Raw genomic sequence first — 25000 nt, 5'->3', positions numbered from 1 at the left:
TCCAACAACATCACACACTCAAATAATACACACACTCAAATAACACACACACTCACACATACAAATAATTCACCCATTCTGGTCTCCTAGAACGTCACTCCTTCAGCTCAATAACAGATTATTATGTGTAAATGTCATTATGTAAATGTCAATATCACGGTCTGCATGTTAAAATGTTATTTGCTCCGTTGTTTATATATCTTGCTGGTGACCCTGCATGAAGAAATCACGTATAGTTGCTTTAAACAGAAGGATACGCGGGGTGGTGGCTCTGATTTGGTCTCCTGGGCCGGGTCTGGACACCTCACACCTCCGCAGGGCGACCTCAGTCAGGTTCTCAACCCTGGGGGACAGAGACACACACACAACACTCAGAACTAGCCCAGAAGAAAGAGGAAGAACTAATGGACCTGATCCCTCCCTCCCTCCCTCTCTCCCTCCCTCCCTCCCTCCCTCCCTCCTTACTTCTGTTTCTCTGAGACGGCCTCGAAGCCCACCATCTGGACGGTCCTGGTGGAGATGGTGATCTCCTCCTCCAGGACCTGCTGCACCTCCGCCTCGTAGCGCCTCCGGAGGGCCGTGAGGTAGTCCACCCCGAAGCTGGCCTTCTTGGGCCGCACGAAGGAGCCTCCCTTGGGATGCCTGGCAGGTGTGGGGAGAGACAGACGGAGAGAATAGAGCACAAACGCCAAACACAATCCATACTCAGTTTCATAGAATACACTGACAAATGGCTTGATTCCAAACCAAACAGATGGATACACTGAGACACAATGCTGGCTGCATTCCAAACTGATAACGTATGTCCTTTCCTATGTTCTTGATGACACACCACAGCCAACACTGATTAGAATGATCCTGATTCTATTTTGCTATCCAGGATCAGACCATCTGGCTGATATCCCCTATACTCCTCACCATCAGCCAGATGGTCTGATCCAGGATAGGTAGAAAGAACATGGGTCTTTCTGATCCGGATTAAAGGTTCTGATATTCCGGGCCCTGTTGTTTACCTGCAGGTGAAGTAACGGACCCCCTCATGACTGCCGTCGTGTTTGCCTCTCTCTGGGTTGTCCCACTCCACACCGAGCCACAGGCCTTAGAACACAGCACAGGACACGCTTAGGACACGCTTAGGACATGCTTAGGACACGCTTAGGACACAGGACATGCAGGAATCCTCACTATTGGTACAGTACGGATACTCAGTACAACCAACAATTCGTCATGTCAATAAATACTAAATTTGTGCTACGACTGAAAGACTGTATTATTTCCAACCCACTGTGCGTGTGTGTGTGTGTGTGTGTGTGTGTGTGTGTGTACTAGTCTAGTAGTCCACTTACCTGCAGTTGGTGGTACGGTACCGATGAACAGGACCGTGCCCCTCTCCCCGTCGCAAGCCACCCGCCGACCCACCGCGTCGGAGAGCACGCCATCCGCGGCGCTGGGTTCAGCCTGGTCCGGGATCCTCATCTGGAAAACGTGTCTGGAACGTTACGTGTCGCTAGTTAGCACGGAGGAGAGCAACGGGAAGACAAACGAAACCATGCTAGGTGGCTAACCTGGCAGCTGGCTAAAAATATTGTGATGTCATCATGTCAACCAACACCGATCAAGTTTCTAGTTTCAAGTGTATTTGTTACGTCTCATACACGAGTGCAGGGAGTAACATTCTTGGGCTCGGTTCCTTGACAATGCAGCATCCAATACAAATAATACAAATACGCAGTAGTGCGATGAGGACCAGACAATAAGTGACATAGTGCAAGATAAGTGAGGTTGGACAGTGACGATTGTTGAGGACACAAGACAATAGACGTGACACAATTGCAGTATAAATAGTAGAGTAAAAAAGTAAAGTGGTTCAGTGGAATGTCATTATTATTGCACTGTGCCGTTGGTGGAAGAGCTGCTGTTAAAGTTGTTGTTATCATTGCTAGCTATAGCATTGATAGCTATTGCTATCATTGTCACCACCCACGGCATGGCTCGTTATGCTAACTAACAACACATATTTGACATATTAGTGCGGTCAATGAGTTGAATGAGAGATTAAATGACCTGTATCGGAGGTGGAGAGTCCTGTATCGGAGGTGGAGAGTCCTGTATCGGAGGTGTTATATTACAGCAGAACGACCGTCAGCCTCCACGGAGAAACAGCAGCTACGGAGAGTCGGGAGGTCCAGGCGACGGGCGGACTCGTTTCCCCCGCAGCGCCTCCTGCGGGAATGGAGCCGGGAGCGCCGTCGACGGAGGCTCACTGTCCGTGGTTGTAAACAAAAGCTTGCTCGCTAGTTTCCCAGGGAACTGTTTCTCAGCTAACAAGCTTTCAAGCGGTTGTCTGACGTTACCAAAGTTAAATACCACGGTAAGGTCTTATTTACTCGGAATTTCACGGTGTCACGACGAATGTAGCGCTTCGTTTAGCTCGCTTCCTGTCTGCCTTTTCTCATCTGGCTAACGTTAGCTGATAGCTAGCTAGCTGATACACACATCATCTAAACGTGAGAAACAACAACAGTTTAACAGTTATCTGCGCTCAGTTGAGCCTGTTTATCCTCCTTCATATCGTGCATATTTTGCATTAAATATACAACCGACCTACATAGTTAGAGTAGCTAATTGGCTACTTGTTGGTGGTTGCTAGCTAGCGTTGTTGTGTTTATGTACAGCTATGCTGTTATTGTTTCTATATATTTCTATTATTTGTTATGGTGATTTGTATGTATGGTTTGTGATCTCTGTAGCTTGCTAGCTTTAGCAAACTGCTCCATAACAGCAACCCATAACCACGAATGTCTCTTATTCGGCCCTGTCCTCCTATGTGAATACAGAGTACAGAAGAAAGGAGTCAAGTCACAGACGGACCTGTCCTCCATCCGCCGTCACGCCGGCCATGAGACCATCACCTTGACAGCCAGGAGTGGGGAGTGAGAAGATGGCTGCAGAGCTCTTCCCCGCCAAGAAGCTGGTTCCAGCTGACTCCTCCACCACCACCACCAACACCACTACAGTCCAGCAGTACCAGCAGCAGAACATCTACAATAACAACACCACCCAGAGCTGCAACTGGCAGGGCTTGTACCCCACCATCAGAGAGAGGTGGGTGACCAGGGGCACGGCCCGCCCAGCTAGCAGGGGTTCGACTCGGGATGGGATGTGTGTTGTGTAGGCCTATACTCTGTGTATATGGATGATACTGCCCAGGGGAGGCTGGTGGAGGTAGAAATCGGAGGTTGGTCTCATTGTAATGCATGGACTGGAACAAGGAATGTGATACCGTTCCTCATTCAATTCCATGCATTAAAATGAGCCCATCCTCCGATTTCTACCTCCACCGGCCTCCCCTGATGTAGGTCTATGTCTATGGATGGTACTGTCTGACTGAGGTGGGATGCAATGAGACTTGAATAGATGATCTTGAGACATTCTTGAGACCCTCCACCACCTGGACCCCACCTGGACCCCACCTGAACCCCACCTGGACCCCACCTGAACCCCACCTGGATGCCTCATGTGTCTCATGTTTGCATTCACAGGAATTCAGTCATGTTCAACAATGAGCAGATGGCCGACGTTCACTTCGTTGTTGGGCCTCCAGGAGGGACGCAGAGAGTTCCTGGCCACAAGGTGAGCCCCTTAAAGGCCCTGTCAGAGAGTAGCCCCGGTCCCCTGCACACAGGGGAGGCTGGTGGAGGTAGAAGTCAGAGGACGGGCTCATTGTAGTGCATGGAATGGTTCAATTCCTAATTCCATTCCATGTATTACAATGAGCCCGTTCTCCAATTTCTGCCTCCACCTGCCTCCCCTGAGTTTGGATCTAAGAGGATTAGATGGGTATGAGCAATATGGTGAAAGGGTTAACCCCCCCCCCCCCAATCTCTCTCAGTATGTGCTGGCCGTGGGCAGCTCCGTGTTCCATGCCATGTTTTATGGAGAGCTTGCGGAGGACACAGAGGAGATTCGCATCCCCGACGTGGAGCCTCCCTCCTTCCTGGCCATGTTCAAGTACGTCCATGTCACTTCCTGTTTGAGTTAGAATTCAGACGTTCCTTTGACAGAGACCGTGACATGCCGGACAGTGACATGACAAGCGGTGGAGGCTGGCGGAGGTTGTTGAACAATGAGCCCGTCCTCCGATTTCTACCTCCGCCAGCCTCCTCCAAAGTCAGTTGACATGAAGTAACAACATGACCAGTTTGTGTTAGAATTCAAATGTTGACAGTGGTGGTGACATGTTGGACAGAACCCCCACCTCTCTCTCTCTAACCCACCTCTCTCTCTCTACCCCCTCCCTCTCTCTCTCTAACCCCCCCCCCCCCCCCCCCCCCAGGTACATCTACTGTGACGAGATCGACCTGTGTGCCGACACGGTCCTCGCCACTCTCTACGCCGCCAAGAAGTACATCGTGCCTCACCTGGCGCGGGCCTGCGTCAACTTCCTGGAGACCAGCCTGAGCGCCAAGAACGCCTGCGTGCTGCTCTCCCAAAGCTGCCTGTTCGAGGAGCCCGACCTCACGCAGCGGTGCTGGGAGGTACGCTACTGTAGCCTAGCCTAGCATAGTATAGCCCGTCTGTTCTCTATGGCCCATTAGCGTAGCTTAGCTTAGCCTATATGTTCTCTATGGCTGTTAGCATAGCTTAGCTTAGCCTGTATGTTCTCTACGGCTGTTAGCATAGCTTAGCTTAGTCTATATGTTCTCTATGGCCATAGCTTAGTTTTTACTCTCTCTTATTATATTATGTACAATCAATGTCCTTGGGTGTTTTCAAAAGGTTGCTTATAATGACAGATATGTTGTACACAATTATAACTTAAGCATGCATTTTAATTATTAATTATTATTGATACAACGGCTTATAATATATATAATAATAATAATACACTTTGAATAAACTTTATTGTCCCCAGGTGATTGACGCCCAGGCGGAGCTGGCTCTGCGGTCAGAGGGCTTCTGTGACATCGACGCCCAGACCCTGGAGAGCATCCTCCGCCGCGAGACCCTGAACGCCAAGGAGATGGTGGTGTTTGAGGCTGCGCTGAGCTGGGCGGAGGCCGAGTGCCAGCGCAGGGACCTGTCCCCCACCATCGAGAACAAACGCCTGGTGTTAGGTACGCCATTCAAATACCAACCGAGTTCCGGAACACTCACCGCCTGGAGTGTTCCGAGTGTTCTGTGTGGTGTCTACCTAGCAACAGCACTCTGATTGGCTGCAACGTGAAGTGTCGTCATTTATGCTGCGTTTTCGGTGAATGAAGTCACCCTGGGTGACGATTTGGGGTGACTTTATTCACCCTCGGCACCGAATGAGTTAGAGGAGGTTTCATTGAGCTGGTTTACATCGTTGACTTAGTATTGAAGCAGTCTCTGTCTCTCTCTCTGTCTCTCTCTCTCTCTCTCTAGGCAAGGCCATCTACCTGATCCGCATCCCGGCCATGGCGCTGGACGACTTCGCCAACGGCGCCGCCCAGTCCGGCGTCCTGACCCTCAACGAGACCAACGACATCTTCCTGTGGTACACGGCCGCCAAGAAGCCGGACCTCCTGTTCGCCAGCAAGCCCCGCAAGGGCCTGTCCCCGCAACGCTGCCACCGCTTCCAGTCCTGCGCCTACCGCAGCAACCAGTGGCGCTACCGCGGCCGCTGCGACAGCATCCAGTTCGCCGTGGACAAGCGCGTGTTCATCGCCGGGTTCGGACTCTACGGGTCGAGCTGCGGCTCGGCCGAGTACAGCGCCAAGATCGAGCTGAAGCGGCAGGGCGTCCCCATGGCGACCAGCCTCATCAAGTACTTCTCGGACGGGTCGAGCAGCACGTTCCCCGTGCGCTTCGAGTACCCGGTCCAGATCGAGCCCGACACGTTCTACACGGCCAGCGTGGTTCTGGACGGCAACGAGCTGAGCTACTTCGGGCAGGAGGGCATGACAGAGGTGCAGTGTGGGAAGGTCACCTTCCAGTTCCAGTGCTCCTCAGACAGTACCAACGGGACGGGGGTGCAGGGGGGGCAGATCCCCGAGCTCATCTTCTACGCCTGAGGGGGGGGGGGGGGGGGTAGTTCCTCAAACTTCGCTGCCATGTTAGATTTACAAACACTAACTGATTTAAAACCACACTATAAAGACGAAGATATAAATGTTCTTCTTTCTCAGGGTGTTCAGAAAACCTTCTTTAATCGAACACCTGAAAAGAACCAGAGAAAAGACATTTGTTGTGGTGGTCAGTTTAGCATTCAATTTATTGCCTTAAAAAAGTCAGTATTTACATTTAAGACTAAACGTACCTAATTATTTTCATAGCAGTTAGTAAATTTCTGACATATTTTGACGTCGACTTGAGTTGCAGTGACCAAATATGTTTTTATTTCCTGTTACTGTAGAATGAAGGACCTTCTATTCTTAAAATGTTTATTTGACTAGATTTAGTTTCACACATATTTACCAAGACACACTCTTCCTCACAATCAAAGCCAACAAGATTATTGATATGTCGTCGTCGTGGTGATGTTTGTTTTGTTTTATACTTTCAGGTGATACATTCCCAGCAAGGTTGGGGCCATTTTGATTTCAATTGAGTCAATTCCAAAATGAAAGAAGACATTTGATGTATAAAGCTTCTCTCGTTTAGTTTATTGAGAAAACGTCGGAAGTAAATGCCCTCATTTCAATTTACTTCCTGAATTAACTTAATTGAAATTCAACTGACCCCTGGTTCCACTTGGAACACTAATATATGAAACACTGAGAACTTGAATACTACATATTTCAACCTTGATGTTGGTGCGTATAGAAGCTATTTAGGGTATAATCAGATATTTTTGGAATTTGTAACTTGATAAAAAAAAAAAAAAGTTTATCAAGTTACCATGGTGCAATTTCTAAGATTAGTTTTTTTATTCTAATGTTTACTAATATAGTCTTTTCTTTGGTGCTTTATATGGTTGATGACGACGCTGCACTCTGTAATCCTTCATCACTCTTCTATGGATTTTCAATCTGAGATTAAACTAAGAATAGACTAAACTAAACCAGCAATGTAACACTAGCTGATTCTGAAGTGTGCTTATTATATTATAACAAAAGTCACAATGTAAATAACTCTGTGAGTAACAAACCGGTCCGGTTGTAAACATGTTCCGTGCTGTTGAACTACATACAGTACTGATCCTGTGACACGGGAAAGCCTTTTAGTATGTTACCTTCTTAGAGACCTGGGGAGGCGGAGCTCAGAGGACCGGCTCATTGGAAAGCATGGAATGGAATGAGGAATCACGTTTGATGCCATTCCATGCAATACAATGAGCCCGTCCTCCGATTTCTACCTCCACGAGCCTCCCTTGGCCCTGTTATAAACACTATATACACTTTGTTAATTGAGGAGAGCTGTTTTGGGACCTGTGTGTTCTCTGCTGAACCAGTGCGGTGTGTGTGAAGGAGCTCCCGACCAGAATGTTGCCGTGACGGAGTGGGACAGTGCCAACAGACTGAGGAATGTGTAGCAGGGCGGCATATGGAAAATAAATAATACAATTCACCTGTAGTGTGTCTCTCTGTGTGTGTGTGAGAGAGAGAGGGGGCGTGTAAGAAAGGTTAGAAAGACATCTTGGCAGGTGTGTTTTATTTACAACAAAACAACGCAGGTAAAATCTTCTCACTATTCAGGAAACCACAGAATAAGGGGTTTATTATGCAGGTGTGGAGTGATTCTGTACTGTACATATGTCAACTGTAATGTCCGCCATTGGAAATGCTTTCCAGTCCAATAATGAGCTTAACCTGTGTCTGGGGACACCGTCCCAGTGTGTTGGACTTCATTCTCAGTGACAGAAGCCTTTTTTTTTTTCTTTTTTTTTTAATCGTTAGGAACACAACTCCTCATGTCCTCCACTCGCGTCCTGCTCAAAACACAATGGAGGAGAAGATCGAGGTTCCTTCCCTTACATATTCTCCAATGCTTGTGGAGGAGAGGATGCAGGGAGACGTGTTTCTAACGATTGTTAACGATTTTTTGCAGAGTCATTCACAGTTCAGCTACAAAGAGCACAGAGCTTCAGCCACATGACCTCGCCTCACACAGACATACAGCTCCTTCATCACAGGGAGAGAGCTGGGAAGTGGAAGGTTGTTGCAGACAGCTGCAGTCTAAGAGCAGTCCATTGCTTTGTATACAAAAACATAGTCCTGTTGTCCAGTCCAGGTTTTGACCCAGACACAAACACAGTCCAGTCCAGGTTTTGACCCAGCCACAAACACAATCTAGTCCAGGTTTTGACCCAGTCACAAACATGGTCCAGCAGGTTTTGACCCAGACACAAACACAGTCCAGTCACCAGTAACTCCTACACCGTCTTCTGCTTTTTCCGAGCCTGAAACTGCTCCGTCTTGTTCTTAATCGACTTAATAAGCATTGAGAGACCGGGGTCCATGGCCTTCTTAGCAGGCTCCGCCCCCTCCGCAGCCACTTCCTGCCTCTTCACCCCCGCTACTGCAGGTGCTTCCTGTGCGGCCGAGGCCTTGAGCGCCCTCTGGTGGCTGAGCTGCTGCTGCTCCCGGAGACGCTGTTTCTCCTGCTGGATGCTCAGAGTGGCCTTGGTCTTCTTGTAGCCCGGGTCGGACGGGTCCAGGTTGTACAGGTGGGACGTAAAGATGGCCTGGAAACGAGGGTCCTTCACGTCCACCTGTCAATCACACAGAGAGAGCAGATGTTCAGTAGATGTTCAACTAACTAACTAACCCCAACCGTAGTCCTAACCTTAACCCATAACCTAATCCTAGCCCCAACTCTAACCCTAACCCTAACCGTCAACCATAACCCTAGCAAGCTGTTGCAACAGATAGTAGAGAGAGAGAGAGAGAGAACTCTGACCTGGAAGTTGTCCTCCTCCAGGACCGTGTCCTTCTTCTTGATCAGTTTCTTCCTCTTCTTCTTGCTCAGGTTCTGCTCTTCTACGATCTTGTCGTAGTTGAAGTGTTTGTGTTTGTCGTCTTCGTTGTCGTCCATCAAAAGCGCCATCTCAGCCTGCAGAGAGAGAGACAGATAGAGAGAGAGACAGACAGATAGAGAGAGAGGGAGAGAAACAGAGAGAGAGGGAGAAATCATTAGGACATTAACAATGAAACCTTTGATAAAACTGCTTGTACTCCATCAAAGATAGACAGCAGAGTGATGGACATCTATGAGCCTCAGCTCAAACCATGAATAGAACAACCAACCTTTTGTTTCTCCAGCTCCTCTTGCTCCTCAGGCGTCCTCTCCTCCTCCTCCTTCCTGTTTCTCTTCCTCTTGGACTTCTTCTTCAGCTCCGGGCCTAACCATAGAGTAAGACAGAGGAGCAAAGCGACTGGTTGAGAGTTGAGGATGTCACGATTATTGGCCGAATCATTCACAAACAAAAGAGAGGTAATATGAGAATATAACAGTGCCCTGGAGGACGACTGACTGACGGTGTGTTAGATGTTCCATCTCAACCCTCACCTGTAGAACCCAGCTCCTCAACCCTCACCTGGAGAACCCTCACCTGTAGAACCCAGCTCCTCAACCCTCACCTGGAGAACCCAGCTCCTCAACCCTCACCTGGAGAACCCTCACCTGTAGAACCCAGCTCCTCAACCCTCACCTGGAGAACCCAGCCCAACCCTCACCTGGAGAACCCAGCTCCTCAACCCTCACCTGGAGAACCCAGCTCCTCAACCCTCACCTGTAGAACCCAGCTCCTCAACCCTCACCTGGAGAACCCAGCCCCTCAACCCTCACCTGGAGAACCCAGCTCCTCAACCCTCACCTGTAGAACCCTCACCTGTAGAACCCAGCTCCTCTGCAAAGAACGGGTCGTCCAGATCAACATCAGCGGGAATCTCATCATCACTGAGGTCAGAGTCAGCTGATGCCTGAGGAACACAAAGAAGACTCTCAATAGACTGTGTGTGTGTGTGTGTGTGTGTGTGTGTGTGTGTGTGTGTGTGTGTGTGCGCGATGTCTGTGTATGCGTGTGTGCCCGCGATGTCTGTGTATGCGTGTGTGCGTGCATGAGCGTGTGCGTGATGTCTGTGCGTACATGTGCGCGTGAGGGTTTGTTGCTCACCTGTTTTCCTTTGGTCTTCTTCTGTTTCTTCTTGTCCTTCTTCTTCTCCAGGAACTCCTCCCAGGGCGTCAGCGTGTCCCTGCCCATCAGCTTCTTCTTCACCAGCTGCTCTGTGGTCTCCTTCAGACCTGGGGGGGAGGACACCATGTCACATGACACAGAAGTCTAGCACCGTGACCTGGGGTGGTCCAGTGGTCTAGCACTACGGCCTGGGGTGGTCCAGTGGTCTAGCACTATGGCCTGGGGTGGTCCAGTGGTCTAGCACCACGGCCTGGGGGGGTCCAGTGGTCTAGCACCACGGCCTGGGGTGGTCCAGTGGTCTAGCACCATGGCCTGGGGTGGTCCAGTGGTCTAGCACCATGGCCTGGGGTGGTCCAGTGGTCTAGCACCACGGCCTGGGGTGGTCCAGTGGTCTAGCACCATGGCCTGGGGGGGTCCAGTGGTCTAGCACCACGGCCTGGGGTGGTCCAGTGGTCTAGCACCATGGCCTGGGGGGGTCCAGTGGTCTAGCATCGCGGCCTACAGTGCACACCTATGACATGGACATAGACGACTATCTATGTCCAATAAAAATGACAAATATAAAGAGTGGGACTCAAATATAAAGAGTGGGACTCAAATATAAAGAGTGGGACTCAGTCAAATAAATAACCTAAAAAAACCATCTACAATGTAGTGGATGGTCATGATAGTGCATGATAGTGGATGGTCATGATAGTGGATGGCCATGATAGTGGATGGTCATGATAGTGGATGGTCATGATAGTGGATGGTCATGATAGTGGATGGCCATGATAGTGGATGGTCATGATAGTGGATGGTCATGATAGTGGATGGTCATGATAGTGGATGGTCATGATAGTGGATGGTCATGATAGTGGATGGTCATGATAGTGGATGGCCATGATAGTGGATGGTCATGATAAAGGTTGACCTCGCCACAGTCAACAAAGAGCGGTCATTGTAGAGGAATGGCGCCATCTGTCTGCAGGCAATGTACCAATCAGGGGAGGCTGGTGGAGGTAGAAATCGGAGGATGGGCTCATTGCAATGGATGGAACGGAAACAGAAGTCGTATCAAACACACGCATTTAATACTATTCCTCATTACAATGAGGACGTCCTCCGATGTCTACCTCCACCAGCCTCCCCTGGATAGACTTTGTGTAGAACACAATTGTAGCCATTGGGACAATCTGTCAGGGGAATGAGTAAATGCTGGTTGTGATCTATTTAATGACCTAAGAACAACAATGACATTCAGAAACCAATGTTGTTTGTCCCTACCGGGCACCCATGTGATCTCCATCTCCATGGCGTTGTCCTGCTTCTGCCTCCTGTCCTTGTCCTGGATGGTCTTCAGCATCTCTCTGTACTTGGTGATCTGCTCCTCGCTGTTCTTCTTCTTCTTCTTCGTTTGTTCTTTCTGAGGCTGCTGCTCCTCCACCTCTTCCACCACTTCTTCTGGCAGTTTGGCTGGGGGGGGGGGGGGGGGGGGCAAATAGGTTAAGCCACAATCCGTATTTTGAAAAACAAGAGAATCTTACAAATGGGTATAAATCATATTTTCTCTCTCTCTCTCTCTCTCTCTCTCTCTCTCTCTCTCTCTCTCTCTCTCTCTCTCTCTCTCTCTCTCTCTCTCTCTCTCTATATATATATATATATATAAAAAGGATTGTGGCTTTAAACACACCAACCATCTCTAATGTTGTTCCTACCTTCTATTGGCTCCTCCTCCTCCTCCTCCTCCTCCTCCCCCCCCATCGCCACCTCTGGTCCCAGCATCGCTCCTCCCTCCTCCTCCTCTTCGTCGCTGGAGGACGCCAGGTAGGCGTTGAAGTCCATCTGTAGAAGCTCGTCCTTGTTGAACTTCCTGCTCATGGCCGTCACGCGGTCATGGTCCGTCTCATCCCATGTCAACTCCACCTGGAGGGGGAATATGAAACCATAAGCAACAATAAGCACCAATAAGCTCCAAGCTTGAGTCCTTTTCTCAGCTGAACACACTACTACCAGTTCACAGGATGGTGTGAGAGGTGATTCAGAGGTGATTGATTCAGAGGTGACACAAAGCTAGTCCTTCGAAGACTCAATTATGTAGCTTCAGTTCCACAAACATTGAGACACAATAGTCACAGAACACAAGAGAGAAATATGTATTTCTGCCTCATTGGAAGAACCTACGCAATGTGAAATGTTGTTCTTTTTGGGGAGGCAAATAAATATATATATATATATATGAGCAAATGTGAGAAGGAGGAGCTAAAGGGTCAGGGGTCATAGTAAGGAGTGAGTCTACCAGGGTGTAGGAGGAGCTAGAGGTCATGTCTGGACACGGTCAAGGGTCAGGGGTCGTGTCTGGACATGGTCAAGGGTCAGGGGTCGTGTCTGGACACGGTCAAGGGTCAGGGGTCGTGTCTGGACACGGTCAAGGGTCAGGGGTCGTGTCTGGACCATTAGGAGTGTGAGTCTGACCTTGGAGGTGGCGGTGGAGGTGGAGGTGAAGAGTTTGGGGGTGTAGGCTGACAGGTCCACGTCTGTGGCTACGTCCTTGGGCTCCTCCTCAAACAGCGTGTCATCAGGGATGAACCTATCAGAGGGAGGGACAGTCATGGCGGTTAGCACTGGGGTAAAATGTAGCAATCTGTATAATGCTAATATTTAGCACGTTTACCACCACACATAATGGCATCATGCTATCTATTGGTTAGCATGTGTGATACCTCTATGTTTACATCTATTATACTTGTTATAAACCTGTTATAAACGTTGTAAAAGAGCTATACAAATAACACAACACATTCAACTAAGTGATTGATTAAACCAAATTATTATGCAATAGAGATGAGTGTACTGTGTGTATACTGCATCAGAGGCTGGTGGAGGTAGAAATCGGAGGACGGGCTCATTGTAGTGCATGGAATGGAATGAGGAACGGCACATGTTTGATGCCAGTCCTCATTCCATTGATTACAATGAGCCCGTCCTCCGATTTCTACCTCCAGCGGCCTCCCCCGGCGTGCTGCCTCACCGCAGGTCCAGGATGGAGCAGCTGCTCTCGTACTCAAACCCGTCACATTCCTGGTACACCTTGGCGGCGGTGTCGGGCGAATCACACTCCACCACGGCGTAGTAATACCTCAGACGCTTGAACTGGTAGTCACGCAGCTTCTCCCGGTAGATCCTGGGAGAAAACACACACACACACACACACACACAGTCAGATAGACACTATCACACTACTCAAATCGATACACACACTTACTTCACATCCAGTCAGATAGACCCTATAGCACTACTCAGATCGATGCTGATTCACTAGTCAGACACACGCTTCACACACACACCCACACCCTTCACCACCCACACCCTTCACCACACACACCCTTCACCACACACACCCACCCTTCACCACACACACACACATATATACACACACACCCTTCACCACACACACACACACACACATACTTTTCCTCCTCTGTGTCCTTCTCAGGGTCTTCAGGCAGGGCCATCAGCTCTAACGGACCCTTGGTATGCTCCTGCTGAATCCTCTCCTTCCCAAACTCTGACGGGTAGATCTACACACACACACACACACACACACTGTATACATTATTCTATCATTGTGAGAATCCCCATGTTAAGCAACTCCTGCTATACATAACATTGGTAACAGGCATTAGGGGTTAGAATATCACAGGTACCAAAACACAGGTAGAATAACCCACTCCTGTGCTAACCATCAACCCCCTCAACATGGCACAGTAAACTACAGGGTACTCTTATCCAATCACGGGACGGTTCTAAGCCCATCCAGACTGACTGACAGGCGGTAGACCAATCAGTGTGTGGCGTGGTGTACCTTGACAGAGAGCACCACGCCTCCTTTAGGCTTGAAGGAGTTGAAGAGCGCCAGCAGGTCCTTGGCCTTCATCCTGTCCCAGTCCATGTTGCACACCGCCAGCCGCTGGGTCACCTGGAGGTCAAAGGTTAAATAAATCAGTCACTTCAACTGCAAAGGCAAAGATTCCAAAAACTGATGAAGATTATTACCATAATAATGCATTTATTTTATATAGTGCTTTTCTCAGTACTCAGACACTGCATTGCCCGGAGAATGTATTAACTAAAAATAATAATATAATAATAATTATTATTATATTGTAATGATTATACATTGATTGTACTTTGTACTTCGTCAATGTTTTTGTTTGCTTGACTTGAAGGCACCATGGCCTGGGGTGGCCAGTGGTCTAGTACCACGGCCTGGGGTGGCCAGTGGTCTAGCACCATGGCCTGGGGTGGCCAGTGGTCTAGCACCATGGCCTGGGGGGGTCCAGTGGTCTAGCACCATGGCCTGGGGGGGTCCAGTGGTCCAGCACCATGGCCTGGGGGGGTCCAGTGGTCCAGCACCGTGGCCTGGGGGGGTCCAGTGGTCTAGCACCATGGCCTGGGGGGGTCCAGTGGTCCAGCACCATGGCCTGGGGGGGTCCAGTGGTCCAGCACCGTGGCCTGGGGGGGTCCAGTGGTCTAGTACCATGGCCTGGGGGGGTCCAGTGGTCTAGCACCATGGCCTGGGGGGGTCCAGTGGTCCAGCACCGTGGCCTGGGGGGGTCCAGTGGTCTAGTACCATGGCCTGGGGGGGTCCAGTGGTCTAGCACCATGGCCTGGGGGGGTCCAGTGGTCTAGCACCATGGCCTGGGGTGGTCCAGTGGTCTAGCACCATGGCCTGGGGGGGTCCAGTGGTCTAGCACCATGGCCTGGGGGGGTCCAGTGGTCTAGTACCATGGCCTGGGGGGGTCCAGTGGTCTAGCACCATGGCCTGGGGGGGTCCAGTGGTCTAGCACCATGGCCTGGGGGGGTCCAGTGGTATCTCTAGCCAAGAAAAATACCCCCCCCCCCCAATTTTTTTTTATTATTATTATTAATAATAATAATAATAATAAGGGAATATCAAATATGAAACTCCTGACTACTTCATTTTAACCCATGGACAGGATGCAGACAGGAAGTGGTCGTGACTCACGTCCTCGGTCCGCTCCGCGTCCTTGCAGAGCTCGCCCCAGTCGTGTTGGATCTCCTCTTCCTCGCGGCGGAGGACGGCCTCCACGTCATCTTCATCATCATCTTCATCAGAGCTGCTCTCCACGTTGCCCTTCCCTCTGGCCAGGTCAGGCCCGCTGTCGCTGTCATCTTCATCCTCCTCCTCCTCCTCAGACTCCACCTCTGACCCGCTCACCACGTCACTCCCCCTCTCTGTATCATCACCCTCTTCGTCATCATCATCTTCATCATCATCGTCGTCACTGCCATCTGAGATGCCGCCTTCCAGGTGCACATCATCTTCATCACCCTTGACGCCAGGCCCCTCTTCCTCCTCCTCCTCCTCCTCTTCACCACCTGTCAAAGCATCACATTACACCATCATCAGTGTTTGTTCCAGACACAGACGGTTAACTGCAGATCTTCATTCCACATATTTAACCCTGAGGACCAGTGATGGCCTTCAGTTCACCAAATCTACTCACCCTCCTCCAACACTCTGACCCCTCGGACGCCTCTGATAGGCTGCTCTTCTTTAGACCCGCCCTCCTGGAACACTCTGACCCCTCTGATTGGCTGCTCTCCTTTAGGTCCAGTCTCTCTGCCCTGTGAACCCTTTCCTTTCTTCTCCGGCTTTTTAACCTCCTCCTCTACTTCCTTCCCTCCTTCCTCAGACTCCACCTTCCCTTTAACTTTCTTCTTCTTCTTCTTCTTCCTCTCCTCCTTCTTCTTCCCCCCATCCTCCTTGTCGGACCCCTCTGAGTCGGAGAGGTTGTAGAAGCGTTTGAGGTCCTCTGTGGAGGTGTGGTTGAGCGGTCGACCGCGTTTGTCCACGGTGTACTTCAGCTTGAAACGCTCGTCGTGGAACATGGACTGGAAGCGCTTGTCGATCTTGATCTTGTGTTCGTTCTCGGGCATCTCCCAGAAGCGAGGGTCCTTCGTCACCTTGAGGAAGCGGTCATCGCTGCCTTGGTTCTGTTTGGAAGCCATGATGGCCACGGTCTTGTTTTCTGCAAGGGAGATGGAGAGAATTATTATAATTGCTATTTATGACACAGTTGAAAGACGGATAAGCAGAGAGGGGAATGCAGTACAGAACAGCTTTCGAGTTCTAAACGTGCTGACGTAGTACAGAACAGGGAAATGCATTCTATCTACCCTAATCTTGTCTGCCACAGTCTCTCTCTCTCTCTCTCTCCCCCCCTCTCTCTCTCTCTCCCCCCCCCCTCCCTCTCTCTCTCTCTCCCCCCCTCTCTCTCTCTCTCTCTCTCTCCCCCCCCCCCTCCCTCTCTCTCCCCCCCCCCCTCCCTCTCTCTCCCCCCCCCCTCCCTCTCTCTCTCTCTCTCTCTCTCTCTCTCTGTGTTTACTAGAGCACCGTTAACCACTCCAGAGCCTACTGGCGTTAAAACTGAGTGAGACAGAACTACAGTCAAGAACTACTGCCTCAGCGGCAACTCAACCATGGCAATCAAAAGCTAAACGTGCTGCTTCTGTGTGAGGAACCCCCGACAGGAGAAACGGCTCTCTCCAGCCTACCTTCAGCTAACGAGCTAGCTGCCTCTGCCCGCTGAGGCACGTAAACAACACCTGCGGAGGGAGGATAAACCCCGGAGCTGCCGATAGCATGAAGGACACACATGAAAGTGAAACCCCTCGGGAATATTTTATACAGATACATGGAAGTGGAAACAGTATGAGAAGATAAATACTCACCAAAACAACCACACTAAAGAGCAGCGCCGACCTCCCCCAGTAGCCACGTGTTCTCCCAAGATGCACCGCTTCCGTGACCTTTTCTGGTTCCGCCCCTTTTTCTCGTACGGTAAGCGAGGTGGGACAAACCGCGCACAGATGACAGGTCACATAGAATTAGAACGAACAACCATTTATTCACTAAATGTAATGGAAAGTAGATAAATGTATCGTTATTTTTTAACCAACATTTTACCACCAGGGGAAACTCATTGTATATTATCTCTCTCTCCCAAGAAAAGGTTCGCGTACTGAAATCCAGTTCCGCATTTTGTCACGAACCAAGAATAATCCAGTTCCATGTTTTTCGACTGTCCGCGATTGAGGTCATTCAATGTGGACGGCAGGAACACTACAGTCTAGTTGTGCAATGCTTTATTTACAATGTATTGCCACCGTTAGTGCATAAACCGATAGGAATACTCTAAAAATGAATAACGCAATAGGAAACCGTCTTCTTAGTCGTAGCAGTGTCTGCCGGAGGGTTGTTCGACCTCTCCTGCCTCCACCGCAGCCTGCCGCAGCCTCACACACACAGGCCACCACGTCTCTCTCAAGACCTCCACAGCAGCCTGCCGCAGCCTCACACACACAGGCCACCACGTCTCTCTCAAGACCTCCACCGCAGCCTGCCGCAGCCTCACACACACAGGCCACCACGTCTCACTCAGGACCTCCACCGCAGCCTGCCGCAGCCTCACACACACAGGCCACCACGTCTCACTCAGGACCTCCACCGCAGCCTGCCGCAGCCTCACACACACAGGCCACCACGTCTCACTCAGGACCTCCACCGGTGGACGGGCGGTCGTCTTCCAGATACCGGTGTTCGCTATGGACCGAGTCTCGGAGGCAGTTTTCGGGCAAGTCGGGAGCTGGAGGTGCGATGAACGTGTTTGACAGGACGATGAAAAGGCAGCAGAAGAAATGGGCGGCTTCGCGACCAGACAGCGACCAATACGACTACCTGAGAGACGAGGTAGAGGGACTCATAACGGTCCTAGAATGATGTGTAGAATGGTGGTCCTGTCTGTGTGAGAGTCCTATTTACGTGTGAAACAACAACGTGTGTGTGTGTGTGTGTGTGTGTGTGTGTGTGTGTGTGTGTGTGTGTGTGTGTTCGTTCTCTGTTTGCAGGTTGGCAGCAGAGTAGCAGATAGAGTTTATGACATTGCGAGGTACGCGTGACGAACTGGAATGGATTCAAGTAACATTCACGCTTGCTATGAAAGTCGTACAGTATGTCGTACAGTATGTCGTACAGTATGTCGTACAGTATGCCGCCATCGTCGCTGTTGTTGAACGTGTGTGTTATATGTGCTGTCGATGAATATTTCCTCAGGACGTTTCCGTTGACATTGGATATCGGCTGTGGGAAGAGTCATCTGGCAGAGCATTTGAGCAAGGTGAGGTGGTTGTGATTGAAAACATCTTCACACTGCTTATGGATTCATTCATACTCTGTTGACCTGTGATGTCATCTTCTTGACCTGTGATGTCATATCCAGGAGGTAGTTGAGCGTCTCCTCCTAATGGACAGCTCAGATACAACTCTGGTGAGTGAACACACACGCACACACACACACTCTCTCTCACTCACACTCTCTCTCTCCCTCTCACACACACACATACACACACAGGAGAAGATGGAATGAGAATGTGGTATATTTAGTATGGTATACAGGACATTTCTTCCCACTGATGTCAACGTGCCCCCCCCCCAGAGGCAGAGGAGAGAGAGTGAGATCCCTACCCAGTGTGTGACGGCTGATGAGGAGTTCCTGCCTTTCAGAGAGAACACCTTTGACCTGGTGGTCAGCAGCTTAAGGTGAGCCGGCCCTCCTCAGAGTTAGGACAGAGTTAGGGCTGATGACCCACCACAGAGTTAGGACAGATGACCCACCACAGAGTTAGGACTGATGACCCACCACAGAGTTAGGACAGAGTTAGGACAGGGTTAGGGCTGATGACCCACCACAGAGTTAGGACAGGGTTAGGACAGGGTTAGGGCTGATGACCCACCACAGAGTTAGGACAGGGTTAGGACAGGGTTAGGACTGATGACCCACCACAGAGTTAGGACAGGGTTAGGACAGGGTTAGGACTGGGTTAGGACAGGGTTAGGACTGATGACCCACCACAGGGTTAGGACAGGGTTAGGACAGGGTTAGGGCTGATGACCCACCACAGGTTGGTGGTACCAGGTGGGCTTCTTCTCCCTGCTGGTGGCTGGGTGCTCTGCCGTACACACAGGAACAACAGGAGAAGGCAGCACTCTAAAATAGGTGGAAAAAAGACAGCAAGATGTGACGTCACATGACCTTGTTACTGCCGACCAGGCTGAGGTGATTCTGTTACACATTCATCAGAGAAACGTCTTCTCCTGTTGTTCCATGAAGTTGGGATTTCATTTGATGTGGAGTACAGTCAGCAGAAGAGTCTCTTTCCTCAGCGACTGGGCCTCCAGGCAGCTGAGACTCGTATGGCCAGCCATTCTGAAGCTCACCAAATGAATGACTAACTCTCTCTCTCTCTCTCTCTCCCTCTCTCTCTCTCTCTCTCTCTCTCAGCTTACACTGGATTAATGACCTGCCTGGGGCCTTGAGACAGGTAATAGACAGCCTCTTCTCTAATCACTGAAGATGGATGGATGGATGGATGGATGGATGGATGGATGGATGAATAAATGAATGAATAGCCAAATGAGTGAAATGGATGACGAACAAACTAACAAATTGATAAATTAACCCCCCCCCCCCCCCCAGATCCACCAGGTGCTGAAGCCAGACGGGGTGTTCATCGGGGCGATGGTGGGGGGGGAGAGCCTCTACGAGCTGCGCTGCTCCCTGCAGCTGGCTGAGCTGGAGAGGGAGGGGGGGTTCTCCCCCCACATCTCCCCCTACACCGCCTGCACAGACCTGGGCAGCCTGCTGGGACAGGCCGGTTTCACCATGCTCACTGTGGTGAGGATGAACCTTCATAAGGCCTTTATAACCCCTCTGCAAGACACACAAGTATGTTTCACCATGCTCACTGTGGTGAGGACTGGATGTATCTATGAACCTTCATAAGGCCTTTATAACCCCTCTAAAAGACACACATGACTAGATTGGCTTTATGAAGTCTCTATGAACCTTCATAGACCCTTCATAAGACCAACATAGCTCGCTGATTGATAAAGTATTGTGTGGTAGTTTGAGACATTTGATCGTGCCAGTTAGAAATGATTCTACTGATGAAGTATGATCATACTGGATGTTAATGCTAGGATATTCTAATGCTGTTTTGGCATATTCATAACATTTGTGTTTATTTCCCCTACAGGACGTTGATGAAATTCAAGTAAACTATCCTGGAATGCTTGAAGTCATGAGTGACTTACAAGGTAGGAAATGTAGAAGGTCTGTCCCCGTTCAGTAGTCAGCTGATCCTCCCCGTTCAGTAGTCAGCTGATCCTCCCCATTCAGTAGTCAGCTGATCCTCTCCCTTCAATACTGATCCTGTCCCCATTCAGTAGTCAGCTGATCCTCCCCGTTCAGTAGTCAGCTGATCCTCTCCCTTCAATACTGATCCTCTCCCTTCAATACTGATCCTGTCCCTTCAATACTGATCCTGTCCCTTCAATACTGATCCTCTCCCTTCAATACTGATCCTCTCCCTTCAATACTGATCCTCTCCCTTCAATACTGACCCTCTCCCTTCAATACTGATCCTGTCCCTTCAATACTGATCCTCTCCCTTCAATACTGATCCTGTCCCTTCAATACTGATCCTCTCCCTTCAATACTGACCCTCTCCCTTCAATACTGACCCTCTCCCTTCAATACTGATCCTGTCCCTTCAATACTGATCCTGTCCCTTCAATACTGATCCTCTCCCTTCAATACTGACCCTCTCCCTTCAATACTGATCCTGTCCCTTCAATACTGATCCTGTCCCTTCAATACTGATCCTCTCCCTTCAATACTGACCCTCTCCCTTCAATACTGATCCTGTCCCTTCAATACTGATCCTCTCCCTTCAATACTGATCCTGTCCCTTCAATATCGTTAATTAACAGAAATAATATTCTGTGCATGAATATACATTCATTTAGAAGTAGCATAGAGTACAATAGTGAATTAGTTGTACTTGTACACTTCCTCAATGTGTGTTTTACAACCCTTGTGCACCTATGTTCTGTGTGTGTGTGGTGTGTGTGGTGTGTGTGTGTGTGTGTGTGTGTGTGTGTGTGTGTGTGTGTGTGTGTGTGTGTGTGTGTGTGTGTGTGTGTGTGTGTGTGTGTGTGTGTGTGTGTGTGTGTGTAGGTATGGGTGAGAGTAACTGTGCGTGGAACAGGAAGTCCCTCCTACACCGAGACACGATGCTGGCAGCAGCTGCTGTCTACCAAGGTGACACACACACACACACACACACACAACCACACAACCACACACACACACACACACACAGACGACTTGTGCCAAAAGTACCGTTAGAACGCTGAATTCCTACCTTTCCGCCTTAATTCCTTTCCTCCCTTCTTTCCTTCTTTCCTCCCTTCCTTCCTTCCTCCCTTCTTTCCTTCCTTCCTCCCTTCCTTCCTCCCTTCCTTCCTTCCTTCCTTCCTGCCTCAGAGATGTACGGGGCCAAGGACGGGTCTGTTCCTGCCACCTTTGAGATCCTCTACATGATTGGCTGGAAGCCCCACGAGTCACAGGTCAGGTGATATACATAAACAGTGCACTGCATAAGTAACGGGACGGTGAAGACAGTGTCTTGTTTTGGTTCTACAGTCCAGAAGTTTGGAGTTGAAATCAAACAATTACTATGAGGTTAAAGTAGAGATTCTCAACTTTTATCAGCCTCCAAATGAATCAAACAGATCCAACCTCTGATCTCGACAGGTCAAACCAGCTAAGAGAGGCTCTGCAAACGTGTCGTTCAGGGACCTGTCAAAGATCGGCCAGCCACAGAACACAGACAAGACATAGAAGAGGGGAGGGGAGGGGAGGGGAGGGGAGGGGAAGAGAAGAGAAGAGAAGAGAAGAGAAGAGAAGAGAAGAGAAGAGAAGAGAAGAGAAGAGAAGAGAAGAGAAGAGAAGAGAAGAGAAGAGAGCTTCTGCAGACAGAAGAATACAAAGAAAATAGCTCACATTGTCATCTGTACAGTAGAGTCCAGATTTTCAATAAATTGATTATTTTGCCTCATCCCTGTTTGATCTGTCTACTGGTGTATTATGCAAAGACATATAATCATATTTCACATTTGATGATGGACTTTGTCTGAGTCTGTATGAAGAGTGTAAGCCTGACAGTGGAAAGTGAAACTAGAGACAGACTTTCCCCCGTCTGAAGGACAACCACATCTTCACTAATAGACACTGTGGTTAGTCACTGAAACAACAACACACAGTTCTCATCCATTACAACATGTCAGCTGTTTACTCAAACACTCAAACTTGTGTCTGTCATGTTTTTATCAAGAATTATACACACACACACACACACACACACTGTGTACACGCACGCACACACACACGTACACACACAGACACACAGACACACACACACAGACAGACAGACACACACACACACACTGTGTACACGCACGTACAAACACACACACGTACACACACAGACACACACAGACACACACACACTGTGTGTGTATGTACGTGTGTGTACACAGTGTGTGTGTGTGTGTGTGTGTGTGTCTGTCTGTCTGTTTGTCTGTGTGTGTCTATGTGTGTACGTGTGTGTGCGTGCGTGTACGTGCGTGTGTGTGTCTGTGTGTGTGGTTGTCTGTGTGTGTACGTGTGTGTGCGTGTGTGTGTGTGTCTGTGTGTGTGTATATCAACAATTACTCACTGTCTGTGTGTGTGTGTGTGTGTGTCTGTGTGTGTGCGTGTGTGTGCGTGTGTGTACGTGCGTGCATGCATGTATTTGCATCCTGAACAGCATGTGTGGTGTACGCCTTCTCAGAATCGTCAGTTCCTCATGTTCTGTAGATGATGAAAGTGTCACTGCAGTTTTACCTCAGTTCACACTGACCGTCACACAGAGAAGACATGTTCCTTTATCTCTCCTTTCTGCTCTTTGGGTGTCTCTGCAATGCCTACGCAGGTAAGAATAGTTATTATTTATTGTGTCCAAAAGTATGAAGATGTTCTGACTCCAGTTGTTGAAGGTCGAGTCACTATCATATTGATGATATTATTGGATAATTATTTGGAGTAAAACCTACAGTATATATTATAGCAGATAAAGCTAACAAAGTTGTCTGGATGTTTTCAGACTTTGAGATTATGATAGTGACTTTTTATTTGTCTTATGACAGACATACCCATCCAGTATGTATTTGAGAGGCAAACAGCTGTTCTGAGGTGTGATCACGCTGTGGAGGGGGAAACAGTGACATGGAGCAGATCTGATTACAATATTAGGAAGACAGTAAACATTCTCACTATTCAAGATGGCAAAGAGACAATAAACATTGATGATCCACAAAGACATTACGGTTCAACAGCTGACAACTCATTGACCATAAGAGGAGTGACATTATCAGACCGTGGGGAGTACCAATGTAATGGGAGACGAATAGTTTTTCTGATTGTGAAGACAAAAGAGCCCCCCAGAGAGAGAGAACACGATGAAGGAGGGAAGATGGACAGAACCACAAGAGTTTCCTCAGCAACTAGTAATGAAAAAGAGATAAAAAAGAAAAAGAAAAAAAAGAAAGGGAAAACGTTTCTGAGAGTGACACCAGACCCTTCACCTGGGAGTGATGACAGAACGAAGCCCCCCAGAGAGAGAGAAGACGGTGAAGAAGAGAAGATGGACAGAACCACAAGAGTTTCCTCTGCAACAGGAAATGAAATAAATAAAAAGGAACCGATTAACACAGATTATTACTGGAAAGTTCCTGTTGGTCTGGTCGTTGGAGCAGGCGCCGTGCTGATGATCATCTTAACCTGGAGATATTATTCTAAAAGTAGAAGTTCTAAAAGAAGAGATGGTGCAGGGGAGGGAGAGGAGTTGGTGGACCCTGTCTATGAAGAGATAAAGGAAGACAGACTGATAGTGGCCCCTAGTGGTCAGAGTGTGTACTACTTGGCTAACACTCCAGTCTTGCAGGGTGATGGTCCACCTATACTTCTTGATCCCCTGTACTCCTCTGTGACGTTTTCACAAACTGGACACAATGATCTGTACCACTTGGCTAAAGCTCCAGAGGTTCTGGGTGAAGGTTCACCTGACCAGGTTGACCCTCTGTACTCCTGTGTGACGCCTCCACTAACTGGACACAGATCTTCAGGAGACAAAGGAGAACGTCGACTCACTGGCCAAGAACCCACAAACCACAGGAAATTACATCACAGCAACGTCTGCTAAATAACGTCCCTCAAAATTTCTAAGTCAAAAAATCTGTTTTTGTGAGTTCTGTCTTTCCCAATTCTAAACCTTTGAATGTGAGACTCGTCCCGCGAAGATGCTTCATTTGAGTCCTGTTGAAATAATGTCAGTTGGATGAAAAAGGAGTCGTTTTAAAATATGTTCCCTGATTGTTAACTTTTTGATAAAAGCACCACATTTGACACAGAGGTAGATGTATGTACCCTGAAACGTTTAAAATATGGAGCAACACAGATTTGACCCCTGGGGGGTGTGGCAGCCATCTTACAAAATGGCCACCAACCCTACCACTATTTTACTAACCTTTCATTTTCAGAAGGACTATTTTGTAATAAATTCACCAAATTCTGCACAGAGGTAGATTTCTGTACCCTGAACAGATTCAGACATGGAGCCAAAACAGTTGTGGCCCCATTTCTACCCACTATGACCATAGTGACGACCAGGGTCATGACCAAGGTCATTTCAGCTCAACTCATCTACTGTCTTTGTTTCTGTGGTACAGAAGATAGGAATAGACCTTCATATATCATCTCTATTTCATGTTGTATGATGGACTGTGTAGTGGGCACCGTAGGCTCTATACAATGCAAGCCTGAAGGATTGAAAGTATATTTTTCTATGTTTATTTTCTAGCGTTACATTGACTAATAATCTGCTTTGCTTCGGTTCTATTAATACATGAATGACTATAAAGGTTCGGAGTGTGGAGAATGCCCTCTGTCA

General features: G+C 48.9%; 5 protein-coding genes across 8 annotated transcripts in view; 3 read left to right on the top strand and 2 right to left on the bottom strand.

The window, feature by feature from the left end:
• Nucleotides 1–2164, bottom strand: part of tbce (tubulin folding cofactor E) — a 7928-nt gene extending 5764 nt beyond the window's left edge. For 2 of the 3 annotated variants that reach the window (XM_083690675.1, XM_083690673.1), the window contains exons 1-5: nucleotides 2065–2164; nucleotides 1347–1489; nucleotides 1014–1098; nucleotides 466–642; nucleotides 258–343 (exon numbers count right to left, since the gene is read on the bottom strand). In XM_083690675.1, coding sequence (XP_083546801.1) covers nucleotides 258–343; nucleotides 466–642; nucleotides 1014–1098; nucleotides 1347–1476 — 478 coding nt within the window. In that variant the 5' untranslated portion in view covers nucleotides 1477–1489; nucleotides 2065–2164. The remainder of the gene's footprint in view (nucleotides 1–257; nucleotides 344–465; nucleotides 643–1013; nucleotides 1099–1346; nucleotides 1490–2064) is intronic. The other variant, XM_083690674.1, reaches the window with a different exon arrangement.
• A 66-nt stretch (nucleotides 2165–2230) lies between these two features.
• btbd3a (BTB (POZ) domain containing 3a) lies at nucleotides 2231–6038 on the top strand (the record flags this gene model as incomplete). The annotated part of the gene is made up of 7 exons (XM_083689604.1): nucleotides 2231–2371; nucleotides 2838–3105; nucleotides 3543–3633; nucleotides 3893–4011; nucleotides 4337–4538; nucleotides 4916–5117; nucleotides 5410–6038. The coding sequence occupies exons 2-7, from the start codon at nucleotides 2942–2944 to the stop codon at nucleotides 6036–6038; spliced, it is 1407 nt and encodes a 468-aa protein (XP_083545730.1). The 5' UTR covers nucleotides 2231–2371; nucleotides 2838–2941.
• A 1569-nt stretch (nucleotides 6039–7607) lies between these two features.
• On the bottom strand, nucleotides 7608–17003 carry esf1 (ESF1, nucleolar pre-rRNA processing protein, homolog). Of its 2 annotated transcripts, none has more exons than XM_083690386.1 (14): nucleotides 16841–17003; nucleotides 15613–16137; nucleotides 15111–15484; nucleotides 13947–14060; nucleotides 13553–13662; nucleotides 13113–13265; nucleotides 12557–12671; nucleotides 11800–12007; nucleotides 11369–11557; nucleotides 10082–10209; nucleotides 9782–9887; nucleotides 9213–9307; nucleotides 8866–9018; nucleotides 7608–8677 (listed from the first exon to the last, which is right to left on the bottom strand). In XM_083690386.1, exons 2-14 carry the CDS (start codon nucleotides 16115–16117, stop codon nucleotides 8339–8341), a joined length of 2589 nt encoding a protein of 862 aa, XP_083546512.1. In that variant the 5' UTR covers nucleotides 16118–16137; nucleotides 16841–17003; the 3' UTR covers nucleotides 7608–8338. The 2 variants fall into 2 exon arrangements, with proteins under 2 accessions (XP_083546512.1, XP_083546513.1); XM_083690387.1 differs by having other exon boundaries at nucleotides 9797–9887; nucleotides 16841–17001.
• Nucleotides 17004–17009: 6 nt separating this feature from the next.
• Nucleotides 17010–22069, top strand: LOC310819145 (arginine-hydroxylase NDUFAF5, mitochondrial-like). Its single transcript, XM_083690388.1, has 11 exons — nucleotides 17010–17858; nucleotides 18017–18057; nucleotides 18222–18285; nucleotides 18388–18435; nucleotides 18604–18707; nucleotides 19450–19489; nucleotides 19645–19842; nucleotides 20204–20264; nucleotides 21187–21270; nucleotides 21496–21578; nucleotides 21766–22069. The coding sequence occupies exons 1-11, from the start codon at nucleotides 17310–17312 to the stop codon at nucleotides 21850–21852; spliced, it is 1359 nt and encodes a 452-aa protein (XP_083546514.1). The 5' UTR covers nucleotides 17010–17309; the 3' UTR covers nucleotides 21853–22069.
• An 854-nt stretch (nucleotides 22070–22923) lies between these two features.
• Nucleotides 22924–25000, top strand: part of LOC310819146 (arginine-hydroxylase NDUFAF5, mitochondrial-like) — a gene marked incomplete at its 3' end in the record, with an annotated part of 3452 nt that continues 1375 nt past the window's right edge. Inside the window, exon 1 of the mRNA XM_083690389.1 lies at nucleotides 22924–22984. Coding sequence (XP_083546515.1) covers nucleotides 22930–22984 — 55 coding nt within the window. The 5' untranslated portion in view covers nucleotides 22924–22929. The remainder of the gene's footprint in view (nucleotides 22985–25000) is intronic.

This window comes from Argentina silus (assembly GCF_951799395.1).
Source record: "Argentina silus genome assembly, chromosome: 18".
Lineage (NCBI taxonomy): Eukaryota > Metazoa > Chordata > Actinopteri > Argentiniformes > Argentinidae > Argentina > Argentina silus.
The sequence above is the reverse complement of the archived record's forward strand: the minus strand, read 5'-3'. Positions and strand labels throughout refer to the sequence as shown.

Excerpts from the sequence above, each read along its gene's own strand:
- LOC310819145 (XM_083690388.1), top strand. The coding sequence starts at position 17,310 with ATGAATAACGCAATAGGAAACCGTCTTCTTAGTCGTAGCAGTGTCTGC. Across the intron at positions 21,271-21,495 it reads AGCAGCTGCTGTCTACCAAG|AGATGTACGGGGCCAAGGAC; the intron begins GTGACACACACA and ends TTCCTGCCTCAG. Across the intron at positions 21,579-21,765 it reads GGAAGCCCCACGAGTCACAG|GTCAAACCAGCTAAGAGAGG; the intron begins GTCAGGTGATAT and ends TGATCTCGACAG.
- esf1 (XM_083690386.1), bottom strand. The coding sequence starts at position 16,117 with ATGGCTTCCAAACAGAACCAAGGCAGCGATGACCGCTTCCTCAAGGTG. Across the intron at positions 12,008-12,556 it reads CCTCCACCGCCACCTCCAAG|GTGGAGTTGACATGGGATGA; the intron begins GTCAGACTCACA and ends TTCCCCCTCCAG. Across the intron at positions 11,558-11,799 it reads GGAGGAGGAGCCAATAGAAG|CCAAACTGCCAGAAGAAGTG; the intron begins GTAGGAACAACA and ends CCCCCCCCCCAG.